General features: G+C 35.3%; 1 protein-coding gene across 1 annotated transcript; it reads right to left on the reverse strand.

The window, feature by feature from the left end:
• On the reverse strand, positions 1 to 9,831 carry RBP2 (retinol binding protein 2). The gene is made up of 4 exons (XM_010716452.3): positions 9,673 to 9,831; positions 5,420 to 5,598; positions 1,900 to 2,001; positions 1 to 285 (listed from the first exon to the last, which is right to left on the reverse strand). The coding sequence occupies exons 1-4, from the start codon at positions 9,743 to 9,745 to the stop codon at positions 232 to 234; spliced, it is 408 nt and encodes a 135-aa protein (XP_010714754.1). The 5' UTR covers positions 9,746 to 9,831; the 3' UTR covers positions 1 to 231.
• Between the last annotated feature and the right edge of the window lie 6,186 nt (positions 9,832 to 16,017).

Below are 16,017 nucleotides of genomic sequence, written 5' to 3' on the forward strand. Positions count from 1 at the left end.
TTTGAAAGACAATTACTTTTATTTAACTCCAAGAAAAGAAAAGAAAAAAGAAAAAAATGATGCTGTTTATAACTGATGTTATTTCTACAAAACTTTTCTCTTCATAAACATGCACAAAATTGCATTCATGTAGCTGTTTCAAAGAGTTATTACAAAATCTGGTTTGTTTCTTTTTTTTTAGATAAAACGTATCAGCATAACAGTGTGAGGAAGGCTTAAGTGGTTTTCCGGTTACTTTTTCTTCTTAAATATCTGATGGCACACCTGGTCTTCACACGTCAGTTCCTACAGAATTAAAACAATTAGTGGTACAAGTTGCATAGCCAGAAGCTCCCCTGCCCTGAAATTTCTACAACTGTGCTATTACATTACAAAGATATACTTATGAAAAAGAGAACATAAGGAAAGAAGAGTGAATTCTATAAAAACAATCAGCAGGCATGCACCACATGTTGCAATAATTAGATTTTGACACATGAATTGAGCTCTAAGATGAATATATATGAAAAATACATTAAAAGTAGTCTTTAATGAAAGTCTCTTTCATGCTCCGTTGTTAAAACAGCATACAATAATAGTTTATATTTCATGTTATCTCAAAATTCATGAGAATTAATGAAACAAGGAAATTCAAAACAAACAAAAAAGGGAAGATGCTTTAAAAGAATGTTTAATTCAAAGAAGTGCCCAGCCACTTTTTAGGAGTCAGATCAGGATGGCATTTTTGCATAGCACCACAGCTGTCTCCTAAAGTCTGGCATACGTGCACATCACAATGCACACTGCTTTATTAGTCTTCCAATTAGCTGGCATTGCTGTGCCAGATAAGGCTTGAAGATGAACTGAAGCTGGGTTTTCAGCCAACAGTTGCCCTAACCTGCAAGATTGTTCCTGGAAATTCTTCTGAGATCCTGGTCTGTCTGCTTCCCTGAGTCTTAGGCTCAATCCTGCAGCCAGCATGTAGCATTTTTGTTAGGTCAGCTTTTGACTATGTATTAAAATGGAGATGAAAATGTGTGCTGGACAACTGGCTTTCAGTGACATATACTGTTTTTTCAATTAATTCACACAATTAATTGCCTTGACTGTTCAAGCATACAGACTTCAGGCAATGTGGCTCACCATACCAACTATTTGTAGGGTAAACTTAGCAAGGAGTAGATATCTAAGTGCATATCATGAGACAGAAATGAATGAGGTCTTCTCCATAATCTTTCTGCACCTACCTACTGTACCATCCAACATTATCTTACCCATTTCTTGATTGTTCTCCCAAGAAACTTTTGGAATAGTGTTAATTATGTGATCTGTTATTTTGCAACCTTTCCATACTCCACTGAGTGCTCCTTTCCTGCACAGCCCTTCTGGCCTCTATCAGGCTCAATGAATTCCTTTTCAGGCTCCAGTTTTTTTTTCTCTTTCTGTTGTACTAGCACAAAATAATTGGAAATATTCTTCTTGAGTCACTTCTGATCTGGAGAGTGTCTTCTGATCTGGACTCCTACATAGTTCCTTCTAAAATTACATAGTGCTTCTTTAGGGACAAAACCCCACATTTTTCTTGCAATCTTTTTCCCTTACTTTTTTTTTTCTTCTTTTTCCTACCAGTGATTAAAGGAGAATGAGAAGATAGAGGTGCAGCATAACAAGAAGGGTTAATAGCTGGAGGACAGTGAACTGGAGCAAAAAAAAGCACTGCAGGGTTATGTCTTAATTGGGAGCAAGTGAAAAGAAACTGAGCATTCCTGAGATGAAGCAGGGAGAGGGATTTCCTTCGAGTTCAGAGATCAGAGCTGTCCAAATAAAGACTTTTCTAACTAGAATAAGTAAGAGAAGCTTTGAAATGGATGAACTGTACTTTGTCTGTTATGTGCTATGATTCTGTATAGCAGCTCTTACCAGATGCAGTTGGTCTCCTTCAATCCAGTGCTTCCAGCCACGATTTTTCTTTTCACCTTTCTGAACACATACCAGTTTGTCACCATCCCAGGTCACTAGTGTCTGCATCAATTAATTCAGATATGTTAGCAAGAAATTTATGAATATGTGAAAATAAGCTAGTTCAAACAATGAGAAAAAAAAAAATTACATTTTCTAACCATTGCTCTCCTTGTTTTTCCTAGAAAAAACCCAAACGAATCAGTCATTCAAAACCCTGAATGCTTTCAAGATGACAGTCGTGAACCTTTTCCAGAGCTTTGTTGTCAATTTCCATTGTGTACACTAAGTTAGCATTCATACCAGCATTCATACTACTGCTGAGTCTGAAATAATTGCATGAAAATTGTGGGTTTTTTTCCTAAACACAAGATAACACTTTTAAACTGTGAAGATGATCAGGCACTGGCACGTGTTGCACAAGGAGTTTCTGGAATATCCATCTGTAGAGACAGTGAAACCCCAGTTGAACTCAGTGATGGACTGTGTGCTCGAGCTGACACTGCTTTAATAAAAGGGTTGAGTCAGAAATCTCTGGAGGTCCCTTCCATTCTTAATCATTTTTGGTTGTGTGTGATTCAGTCTGTCTAACAAACAGGGTATTGGATTCAGTGGATCTCACCCAGGAGCAGGAGGATCATATCTGTAGTGAGTTCCCTTTACAGGATCAACTTTCAACACATAAGAGGTTGCTCCAAAAGTATTGTCTCTTATTTATTTCCTTGGAAATTACAACAGATAGAAAGAGCATAATAACATAGTTTGAGAGGACAAATTCTCAGCTACAAAACTATTTTTCAACATAGTCACCACCATTAAATGTTCACTTTTGATAGTGATGAGCCATGCTCGTAAAAATCTGCACCTGCAGAAGTGGCCCACTGTTGCTGTTGCCACTGCTGAAGTGCACCAGCTTCTGTCTCAGTGTGCTGAATCTACTGTTTGGTCACCAGAAACATTCAGAAAGTGTTAATGAGTGTCAGTGGGTGCAATTTTTTCCACACAGAGAAATTCAGTTACGTGCCTTTGCTTCAGGCACAATTCTATGACAGACACATTTTGTCAGACTTGCCCTCTGCTGTCACATGGCAACAAAATGGAACAGTGGTGGGAAGGTATAACTCCCACTGCCATCCCACTGTTATCTGCCTCTGACTCTGTAGACTGATTTAATAGAATAGGAGGCATTACTTTCAGCATAACCCTTGTGTATGCTACGGTAAATTCAGAGCAACTTCTTTTGAATTACTCTAGATTTGAACCATTGTAAATTAGAAAGACATTTATCCATTTATCATAGCTAAATCCTCATTAGAGACTGGTTACAGTCAGTGGAAGTTGAGTTATTAAAAGTCTCCAAGAGTATTGTTACCCTACTTTGTGTTTTAGTTCAGGGTTGGATGATTTATTTCTCTTACAAGGGAGCTTTCTAGTAATAGCAAGACAAAACTCATTGCATTTCAGTTAAGTTCTTTCATATTTACAGTATTTTTAAGCTACATGGTTTTTAAATTATCCATGCCTACTTTATGTTTAAATGTTGCCTAGCAGTTTTATTACCTTCATGTGTTTGAGGCACTTTTTTCTTAATAAATGACCAGAAAATTATTTTAGAGTAGCCTGGAGATTAATGGCTTGACGTGCTTCATCCTTCCTCCTCCTCTTGTTAGAAACAAAGAGTATAATTTGTTCAGAATAGGATATTATACAAAAATGAATGTTCCAGGTAGAGGAATAATTGTACAAACTGTGCTTCCTTCTGTCCAAGTAATTGGTAATAAAGAGGAAATCAGTAAGACTGCAAGTGAAATGATTTTGCACAGAGAGAAAGAAAATGTCTTTTATGGTGGTGAAGATGTAAGGATTTAAGAAGTGATGTAATGGTTGATTCATTAGATCTTAGTATCTTCAACAGGTCTAAGAGACACGGGTGCAAAGTTGTAAAGCATAAGCTCTGTCACAGGGAAGTGTCCACCCAGTGCTCACTGGAGAAAGCAGCAGGAAAACATTTAGTCGTAGGGATGTTCAGATACTGAAAAATGGGTTTTATTATTTGATGGTTTACAGAGTTCTGAATGAGAAATAATTTGGAAGAAGTCATAGGAATTACACTGCATAAAGTTGACTGAAAAATGAAAAGTGTTTTATAATGAATAAAAAATGTTCTCTGTAATATGATTTGTGCCAGTCTGGTGAAGGATTACCTGAATTGAGATGCAAACATGGTGCTTTCCCATGGCAATTGCCAAAACAAAGTGGCTCTTGTTGACAGTGAGCTTTGATCTCAGCTACTTAGTTTGGCAACAAAGTCTGAAACTTTGTTTATTGAGAAGATAATGAGGCGGGGGACAGTATCTTTTTGGAGAATAGCAAGAGATGTGAGCTGAGAGGAACTATGACAGATGTCAGATGAGTTGATAGAGCTAGATTCGGGGAATGATAACCAAGACAGGCATGTGATGCAAGATTTTCAAGACCCTGAATGGGACAGTCAATAAAAATTTAAAATCTGTCACCCTTTCTGCCTTTGGAAATATTGCTTCTGTGTTTTAGGGGTGAGAAGAGAGTAAAACAGAAGTAGTATCAATACAAAAACATGAAGCTGAATTCAGTAAATGAATTTAATCAGTGATTATACTTATTTTCCTCACTAACTTTCCTGACATGGTCTGGTTTGAATGCCACACAAGACTTTCTAGCTGAATCTATTGTAAGAGGTAGAGGATGTGCTAATACACAATATGGTCCTTGATCCAAACATCACTTGTCTACATAGCTCACTGAAAGTGTCTGAAGATATGTCCACAGTTTCCTCTGGGAACTTTGAGCTCTAATCTTTAAGAAATTAAAGCTTGCATTACAAGGCCTTCTTGCCTGTGGCTGTCTGTAGGCCTGCATTTGCATCTGTACCAATGGTAAGGTGGGCTCACATTTTCTTCTTATCTCTTCTAAAAGCTCACTTATGTTTAACAGCTGAGCATAGGCTTCCTTTAAATAGTATTCACATTTTAAACTGTCCACTCGAGGCTGAGCCGCACAAATCCAATGTAAACCTACTGATTCAGAGCTTAAAATGTTTATGCAGAGAAGATCCTAAAATCAGAATGATAGATTTACAATCTATTTAAGGAGATTACACAGGTAAAAATAAACTTATTTTGTTACTTTCTAAATAAATAAAGGCATGTAACAGGAAAACTGAAAAAATCCTCTATTAGAAAAAACATGTAACTAATGACTACCCTCATTTATGTGAGCATCCATCCTGATTCGTATTTTGTATAAATGATTGGAGCAGGAAAGGAAACTATCTCAAGACACAAACTATTTCTGCTTTGTAAAAATCCTTAAGTATCTGTAAAGTTTTGGTGATCTTCCCCCACCATCACCCCCCCTCTTTTTTTTAACCATATTCAGCTGGTTTTTGGAACTGCTATGCTGATATTGACTGTAGTGTAAAGAGAAATCAGATAGTGTGTACCTTAACCACCCGGTTATCGAGTCCTTTGGTATGTTCTTCAAACTCCACTCCCACAGTGTAGTCCAGATCATAGTTTCTCAAAGTACTGAGTGTTTTTGTTTTAAAATTGTCTCCATCTTGAATAATCTCCTTTGTTTGTTTCAAGTGTTTTGCAATCTTACGAGTTGCAAAATCAATGTCTGATAAAAAACAGAAAAGAAAGCATTGCACAGAAAATTCCAACTTCTGTTACCAAAAATAAAACAACTTTTGTACTTACGCATTGTAAAAATAATATTGTGTTTAATGGTCAGTTAATTTCACAAATGACCTCTTTACCTGCAGTATTTGCAGAGAAAAAGATCATTAAAAAAACCCAACAGCTTCCGTTTTCAGGACTTTCAGCTTGAGCGTGTTCTACTGATTTTACGTACTCTTATTAAGAGAGTGTCTGTGGGAATATTATGAGCAGGACTACAGCAAACAACCAGCAGTTAATATATGCTGGTTTCTTAAATTTTCTGAATCTCCAGATCTTTTGGAGATGAAATAACAAGATTTGTATTCTTTCTTTGGCTTCACTCACACATGAAGCTATGGGATACTAGGAGTGCCATTAGCTTCTCATGCTTGAGAGCCCTTCTCTCTTCTATATCTGCTGTATAAATTATGTAGCTCTTGGTTCTGCAGTGTTGCGAATTTTGGCCACTCCTGAAAGACTGTTCTCAGAACACCATGCCTTTTCAGAAAATAAGCATGTTAGTAGAAAATGAGCATGTAGTCACACTCATTTTGGATTTTAACATGATATTTTTACAGGGAACCTATCATCTGTGGGAGCATACAAGAAGTTAATTTTAAAAATCGCAAAAATGTTCCTAATGAATAAAAAAGAAACAGACAAAAGATTGGCTTGTCCATTGTGGTTAAACAGCAAAGAGACAAATAAATGGCAGTTAGGTGTTAGAGGAATAGTGATTCAAAGTCAAAAGTCAAATAGTATCAAACTACAGCACTTGACAGTTCATTTTTAATATTCTGTAAACAGTTAATGCAGTCCTGATCTCCTTGACATCCTTATCTTGTTCATGATGTAGACTAACTTCTTAATGTAAGCAACGGAATACACTGAAAGTTACTGAAAGGACAGTATATATTATGATCATGACAGTTTGTCCCAGACAATCCACCTCTTGCCAGCTGCATTACCATCTGCAATAAATATTTCTGACCAGCTGGCCATGAATCTTAATATAGTGCTCTATGCAAATGAAATAATCTCACATGTTACTGAAAGTTACTGAAAAATGGTTTTGGCTTGCTATCCATCCCATAGTAGTTCTGCTTGTGAGTTAATCATTGTCTGCTCAGCAATGCAACAGACTAATGGAGTCCTTTCTCTTTGGGTAGATTCCCTATACTACTTGTGATGTACTAATTGAGTTGAGTGAGAGGTTTGGCTTGAAAAAAAATGTGACTTTTTTAACATGGGGAATAATGTTTAGTATTTATATCCAGACTTCTCGGGTATATTTTATCTGCTATGGTGGATTAAAAGTGTCTCTGGGTCTGATTTATAACCAGGTAACATAAAATTTAGGTCTCTCTGTGGAAAAAAAAATGTCTAGACTTCTAAGGAAATGCTATTTCTGACTAATATATTAGTCTTGTAGCTCCTGGAGAAAAACTGGGAGATTTTATTAAAGCATGGTTTTCATAACTGCATGTTGAACGATACAAGCAATAAAGATGATATATTGTTCTATTATAGTAGATTAAAACACTTTGTAATGTGTTTATGATAAAAGCAAAATTTCTAGCTTAAAGGGCAAAAGTATTCTTTAATTAAAGTACAGAAATACATATGTATTAATTATAAGGATGGATGAGGTTTTTTTAAAATCCCTCGGTGTGCTTTGAACCTTAACACTTTTATACTTAAGTATCGGCCGCATGTAAAACTGGGAGAAACAGAGCAGAAGAATGTCTTTTCACTCCTTCCATGTCATTTCCTTTCACTGATCACAAGTTAATGTAGGACACATTCTGAGAATCACCTATAGCCATATGCATCTTTGTACTGTTTTTTTTTTTCCTTTTTTTTCCTATCCCACTAATTTAGTGGCAGTTTGTCACTAGTATAATATGTAATACATGTGTGTATATATACACACCAAAAATTATGACATATGTATGAGGAGCAAGATTCAGACAATTAGTGCAAATTCCTTCTCCATCCCAACCACTTACTGATGTTCTTGCTGTGAAAATATTTTGAAAATTTTGTCAGAAAGTTCACCCTCTCCATTTGTTTAGAGTAGGCAACAAATCAAAGGATTTTCCAGGAAAAATAAATCTGTTTTGCATTCTTCATTCTAACATGTTTTTTCTCCTTTGTCTTAGGCTATTGAGAGCGTCGAGTGCTTTTAATCTTGTTACCACGTTTTTTTAAGTCAGCTTTCCAGGACTAGATATCTGGTAGTTATGCTCAGGTCAATCACTAGCGTAGGCATTGAGAATTGTTGGATATGAGGTTTTTTTTAAAGATATCACTGATTTCCTAATGTGTTACACTATTCTTCCTAGCAAACATACTATCTTGATATTATCTTGACTTGTGGAAGGTAGCTATACAGATTTTGAACCACTGCTTCTTTGGATAATCAACACCTTTAGTAGTAGCTATTTTTGTGTCCGAGCAAGCAAATTCTCTAGATATCCAGTAAATTAACTCAACAGCTTTTTGGAGAAAGTAGAAGGAAGCTGTAAGTCTGATCTTAACTTCTGATGAAAAGTACTTGAACTGAAAAAAATTCTTGTTTATAAGCATAACTTTTTGTGGTGTCAGCTACAGTAAAAATCAGAGTAAGAGGAAGATCAAATGCTGAACAGAAGATACAAATCAGTGACCATTAGATAGAAAACAGTGAGACAACATCTGAGAATGGGAAGAACAAAGGCACAATTGGGGCAGTGAGGGCTATTAACTGTGAACATAAAAATAAAATACGTTTAATTTTGTCATGTACTAATTTAGCCAGTCAGTGTTCTACAATCTAGGTTAGATGAGTCAGCTCCAGTGATTACTCTTCTAAGTAATATTGACATCATGAGTGATAAAGAAACAATGATCTTTTGTAGCATTCATCTGTGGTGTATTAAAGCCAGGAGAAGATTTCTGATTCTAAAAATTACACTTCTTGTGCAATTTGTGTAAATTAAACTTCCTTATTTTTTGCAGCTTTTTGAAATGCAGCCATGTTACTGCAATGGTAGAAGGAAGGTAACTGATCTTTGAGTGACAATCCACTATCTTCTGAAGAAATTCATCAGAACTGTTTTATTTTGTCTATAATTTCTTTTTTTTAGGAAATTAAAGATCTACATCTTTGCTGACCTTAGTAGAGGAAGAATTTTCTGCACACTACTTGCATGATCATAATGACCTGGAGCAAAATCAAGCTTTTATCTTGATGAGAATAAAAATATCTGAAAGACAACTTATACTGAAAATAATAGGTGAAGCAAAAGAAGACATTTCTCTCAAAAATCTCATGGCAAAAATTGAATATTGTGGGAAAAACAAGTCTACAAGCAACATAGACTTAATCTTTATACGGAGTGACAAGAATATTACTTGCTGTCAGTTAATAGTGCTTTGGTATTCCAGCATCTACAAAGTATGCTTAGTATCCTATACAGTGGATACACAAACTGTAGCCATCAGATCTCTAACAATAAAGAAGCTAAAGAATAATAACTGAAAGTTGTGTAAGGAGCAGGACAGCTCTTTGCACATGTACAATTTATTGTTGCCATCAGTGATGGTGGCCAAGTGAAATTTAACTTTTGTATCATCTTCAGTTGATCCCATGACCTACCTCTCCTTGCTGTGTAAGCATGATTCCCATAAAAATTCCCAGAAGAATCTGCCCATTTCAGCTCTAATAGCTTTTGCCATGCAACTGCTACATACAATTCCCACTAGTTCAAAATGCTAATTAAATACTAAACACAACTGCTGCTTTAATGACATGGGATCTATCTGTTTGTTTATTTTAATTTCAATATAGAGCAATATACTTGGCTACAATCTTCTCTTTCTTATATGCCAAGGTCACTGTAATTGCACGTACATTACAATTACTTGATTTCTAATGCGATTGACATAAACCCTTAGGCCAGAAGGCACAATACAAAAATAAAAATTTTCTTATTAGTTCATAGAAAGATATTACTTATAATGAAAGTGTAGTTAATATTTTTCATTTTACCTAATGCAACCATGTAGCCTTCAAAGTTCTCATTGGATTCCATTTCCCAAGTCCCATTGTAATCAGCAGGCATGGTGGCAAGAGCTTAAAACCAACTTCAGATTGAAAAGTGAGGCTGGAAACAGAACCTGTTAGGAGAATGTTTTATAAACCTTTTTATATCTTATTTTTTTAAGGCTTATGAGTTTCTAGATAATACAGTTTAAGGGTCAGAGTGATAACCCTAGAAAACTTCGCTTTTATTAACAAAGTTCAGTTTGTCTGCCTTGCTGGCAAACAAGGATCACTTTCTGAAATACGTCGCAATACAGGATATGATTTTACAGTGACCTTTGTAAAGAACTACTAGCTATTATGGGTACCTTTGAAATATATTAAACATAGTGGCAAATTGTACAACACAGCTAAAGTTCCCAAAGGTGAGTTCTATTTTTCAGTTCCTTTCTAGATATCATATTTCCATGTGAAGAATAAGCCTTACAGATCTGACAGACCCAGAACTCCCATTTAAAACTGATGAACTTTTGAATGTGTAACACATACAAGAAAGAACATAAAAGGGGATATTTCTGTTGAAAATCTATCTGTTTTCCTTTGATTTTCGAAATGTTTTTATACCAAGAGCTTCAGTTGCACCAACTTCAATTTGGCAGAATTCTTGAGGATCTTTGCAGCAAGTTTATAAATATATCCATATATAAAAATATATCCATATATATAAATAAATCCAGGTAAATCATAATTAGTGCTGGTCATATACTAAAAATCTTTATTTATTTTGAAAGATAGCACTTTGTGTTAGGAAGGTATTTTTAATCCAGCAGCACTATGTTATTGTGGGGAAAAGCACAGATGACAGTTGTGCAAATATTCAGAATGTGTCTGCCTAGAAAATTTGAATGTTCAGTAGGACTTTGTATCAGAGAGTCATGGGATCATTAAGGTTGGAAAAAACCTCTATGGTCCTCTAGTCCAACTGTCCACCAATCAATACTGCCCACTAAACCATGTCCCTAAGTACTACATCTGCACTTTCCTTACACACCTCCAGGGACAGTGATTCTAACCATTTCCTTGGGCAGCCTATTCCAATGCCTAAGGCTAATGTGCATTCCTAGATGGTACTCAATGAAGTATGTTATGCAGAAAGTAATTTCAAATTCTGAGTTCTTAAACCATTGTTCCACCAGGATATTATGTAATATTTATGCAATAGGCTTGTCTTTACCTATCTCCATGTACTTTCTTTCTTAGTCCACACATTGCATCAACCTGTTTAAATACATTTTCATTATTTATGCATTTTTCCTATATAATAAAATGTCTTTTAAAAACAAGGAATAGGAAGACTATTGTTCCCAACTCAATCACTCACTAACACTCAAAATCAACTGTATGAGCAACATCAATTGCTTTGTGCACATGCGTGATAATCTCTAAGTGCATTACAAACTATTTCTCCAGCTGGAAGTTATTCCCTCCTTCAGTACACTAAAGAGTGTTCAATTTATAAGAAGACACTCTGTTTTACCTTCTATCACCAGTTGCCTAGTGGTGGATGTATAAGGAATTAATCAGACAGAATGTGTAACTTTGCCTTATAAAATTAGAGTATGTGGTAGAAGCTCATGGAGATAGATTTTATATACTTATTGATTTTAGCTCTGAAGTAGTTTGCTTCCTCAAGTCATTTTGTTAAGATGCAGAAGTGACTGAAACTGTGTCATGTGATGATCAGCAATTACCATCTATTAAAACTACTAAAGAATCTAGTAGTAGGACTACTAGTTCTGCAGTGTAGATGTGCAAAGCTAGGCACATTTAGAGGAAATAAACTATGAGATGAGAACATCCTGTACATATAAGTTCCTAATTAATTAATAGCATAAACACATAATTGTATAAGTTTTCACAGTGGTGCTTTGTTTATATCCATCCCTTATTATTTATTTAAGTGTACGTATTTTTTTCTGTGTGTGCATTTTGTAAACTCTCTGTTTGGACCTCTTTCAGCACACGCTTACCCAACAGCCTTGAAATAGCTCTTTTGAGCTTTTTTCATGTAAAGAAGTAGCGAGCCTGTGGGCAGCAAATTTAACCAATCAAGGAAATATCTAAGTAGGAAATTAATAAAACATAATGTATTAAATTGACAGAGCTCTGTGATGCTTCATGAGCATTGTGCTAAGGTCCACAAAGACAATGTTTGGTCTAGGAATCAATACCTTGATAGGCAGTAAAACCCTTATTACGTTTAAATGCCTGCTAAAGTCATATAAGACTAATAGATAGTTTTTTAACCCCCATGTGGATAATTCTAAGCCTGTAGATCACTCATCCACTGTATCCATAGTGTTCTTTTGGGATTTTGCCTTGCCAGTTATACTGACCTGTCTCTTGTCACATATTAGTTTTAAAATTTTGACATACTGTTCATGTAAAATTAGAAACTATTCTTTTTGCTTTGTGTTTATTGCTAAACTTTGAGAAAAACTCTACATACATAAAGAAAAGATACACATAGAGAAAAACTCAGAAAATGGCAAAACATTCCATTCCTATGCCATCAGTTTTTGCTTGCGAAAGTGAAAAAGTGTCTTCTAATCTTCATGATAATCATGTTCTCACACTCTTCCTTGCAAGATCAAAAGTAAAATCTATTGGCACACTGTGTACAGCATGTAATGAAACTTGAGAATGGGAGGAATTAAGTGTCTTTTTTCAGGTTTTCCAATATCTCTGTTAAAAGCAAAAGCTCTGGGCTCATAGCTTGTGTCAGGTTTCAAACCAGGAATAAGTTTTAGAGCCAAGTAATAAGATCTCAGAAATGAAGCAATGTCAAGAAAAGTCGAAATACTGTACATTGGTAAAGCTTGAGAACTTTTCCAGTTTGTGAATGAAGAAATGAAGATGACTTTTCTCGCCTCTGTCCTACAGCTTAATATTGGTAAGCGGCAGTTTGAAACAAAACTGTTCATAAAATGAGCCTAAGCTGGCAAGATTGAAAAGGCCCAAATCTTGTATCTATGGAATGAGTGAGCAGTCATGAAAGCCATGGCTAACATTGGCCTCCAGATTCCTCTCATGATACTTGAGGCCTGCCTGGAAGAAAAATCCTATGTATTTGAACAAAGTTCAGCCTTCTTGTTATCTGGAAAAAGCTTATGGTACTCTATCCTTGGGCAATCTTATGCAGTAAATCACTATTAGGAGAACTGTATCAAGAACAAAGGCTACTAGTCTAACAATTTTTCTCTGAAAACTTCTGGGCATGGCATTTCATAATGTCACTAGTGATCATGATACTAAGTTTGGTAGAAAGAAGAAATCACCCAGTGAATGCTGCCTGCTTGAAAACTCACCTCAATAAGAAATGGTACGCATTATGAAAAAATATGTCACTGAGAAAAAATAGCCAACCTTGATTTTCAGAAGAAATGAGAAATACTGAATTTATTTTCTATTTAATTCTACTTAGCAGTTATTCAGTGTTGTCTACCCATAGGTCTCAAGGGAGCAGGTAAAAATCATTAGCCGTTATAAAATCAGAGAAACTTAAGGAGCAGCGTGGTTTGGTCAAGGTCATGAAATAAGTCACTAGACAGAGCAAGTTATAGAGCACAATCATTTGTTTTATCCATTAAAGCATGCTTCTTCCTGAGCTAAGTTTAATATAGATTGAAAGCATGTACCCAGCCTAAGTGCTTTGTCATTGACATTAAGGCTGCCTAAATCTTCTCTTGAAAGATTTTTTCAAGATCTGAATTCCTTGCATGAGCCATGCATTAATATATCTAACTGTAATCTATTACTTAATTGTATTTATTCTATGGTGAAGTTTTGTAATTGCAACTGCCAGTTCTTATCTTCATCAGATAAAAGTTGCATTACTCAGACATTGAACTGGAATACTGATTGATGGCTTTTGAATTAAAAGAATCTATAGATAGCAGTGTGTTTTATTTTTCTTATGCTTCTATGACAAGCATAATTCAGCTGAGAAACTGTGTATTCCCTTTAACTTGTTCGTTTTAATGCAGGGTCTCCTCTATCAGCATAACATTTTGCTCAGCAGAAATTTCTATTACCTCCTCTGGAGAACACTTTTGAGAGATACTTTCAAATACCTTAAACATCAACTTTTCACATACCTCTTAACTGATATAATCTTATGCTGGGAAGATTTATAGTATATAATCCCATTTTGCTTAAAGTTCTAGAGTCCACATAAACAGATAAAGCCATGTCAGATGTTGGAATTAGTATACGGTTTTGAATTCACAGTAGCCATTTAAAACAAGATTAAAACCATTCTTTTATGATCACCAGGACATAAGACACTTAAGATAAATTATGCCAAGGTATATTTGTAAAAATATATAATACATAACATTCTGCCAGTTTGCTTCCTTTTATTTTTTTTCTCTCTCTCTTTTTTTTTTTTGCTACCAGCATATAGTATTTACAGAATTGCTATCCTAGTCCTAAAAAAATTACTAGAAAGTTGAATGTGCCTGCTTCCTGAATGCTTTCTGAAAGATCTTTGCCATAAATCAGTTTTGTGGCTTCAGTGAAAAAAAATCTATCTATGCCAGTAACCCAGAAGGAAAACTCTCTTCCAGGGAACTGAACGTTATTACCCTGTGTTGTCACATATCTCTTAGAATTTTGGTGTAAGTCTTTATTTCCTGTTGGTTAAGGGATTTTCTGTGTTGTAAATCTCATAAATTTTGTTCGGAGTGCTGTATGGTTACTCTTTTCTACATGCATCTCTGGCTCGACAACAACACTCCTGCTGAGGCAAAGATTCTGGCTTCGTTCTAGCATATCCTGTTTGAGAAATGAAGCCAGCATGTAATTCCCTGATGAATGAATTCCCTGATGGGTTCTGGAATTAATTTTAAAATAATCCAGCTTAGTAATAGAGGTGTTTACATGCCTGTCTGTCCCTGCAATGATTTTCTGGCTTTAGGTTGCAGATGTTTGACAGAAAAAGCATTTAAGATGGAAATTTACAGTCATAATTTAAAGAAACCCCAAAACATGTAATTTACAAAATCAAAATATTGTCTGATGTAGTTAAATGAATCAGTGTACTCTGTGCTAATAAGATGTAAGTGCAGCATACTTGAGACTGCAAGATGGATCTCTAAGCACATATATAGTCAACTTAAGACAATTGATGGTATGCCACAGAATATGCCTTGGGTGCATTGCCAAAATTAAGATTCCTCCCAGACAGTTACAGGACAGGACTTTAGTGGTAGACATGCCACGGTTCCAGGAATTGGATGCATATGCTTGCATGCACATGAGAAGCAGGGGGAAGGTTCATTTATGTCTGGATAGTTCAGTTACATTGCCGCTTGTTGTCTACTCTGAAACAGGGAATTGATAAATAAGGAATTTTCATATTTTCAGCAACAAGTACCATGTGAGTTTAATGTTGAAGATGATACAAATGAAAATAAGATTTCTTAAAATGTGTATTTTAGAAGAAAATTTGTAGATAAAATTATAGATATTGAAATTGATATACATATACATTTAGATATACTACTGAATGTGAGACTGCCCTCTTTCCTGGAAGAGGAAAAGAAAAGGGGAAAGGAATTGAACTAGATGATATTAAAATGCAAAATTGAAACCTAAGTATAATCTCAGATGGGGAAAGGATTCCCCAGTTATTCAGTCATTATTTCAGTGATAACACTTCTCTATTTTATACATGAACAGCAAGTTAATAAATTGATTGGGAAAGTTATTTTAAGAGAGTATTTGAAAGTAAATTTTTCAAATTTCCATTAAAAGTTTCTTAGTAATGGTAAGAAGCATACCAGTGAGGTTTTTAATATACCAACTGGGTTTAGCCTGGCAAGGAAAGAAAAAAGAAAGAATCCTTATTGATGGACATAACAATTTGTTTTTATCTGTCATCCATTATATAACTGGTACAACAGCTTGTCTAGAATGCTGCCAAAAAGATAGCTTAAGGAAGCTGAATGAAGAAGGCAGCATAACCATGCCTTCCTGGAACTGGTCAATACTTAGTGATTAACAGCAAAAGGAAGATATACGCACTGGTTTTCAAAGATTTTACCCACTTGACCCTTTTGGGCTGTATTTGAAATTTTTGTTGTTAGTTGTTCATCTTCACTCTGACTGCATACCTGCTGGGAATTTCCACGTGATCTGATACTGTAGCAGAGAAAGGACAGTATGGAAATGAGTATATTTTTTCTGTGAACATAGATGAAAGTAGTGTAAGTACAGTGCCAGTTTTGTCCCCCATGTTGACAACACTGAGAAAAAGAGCTTGAGTTGGAAATATTCCCACAAGACCCT

The sequence above is a fragment of the Meleagris gallopavo genome, chromosome 11 (assembly GCF_905368555.1).
Source record: "Meleagris gallopavo chromosome 11, MGAL_WU_HG_1.1, whole genome shotgun sequence".
Lineage (NCBI taxonomy): Eukaryota > Metazoa > Chordata > Aves > Galliformes > Phasianidae > Meleagris > Meleagris gallopavo.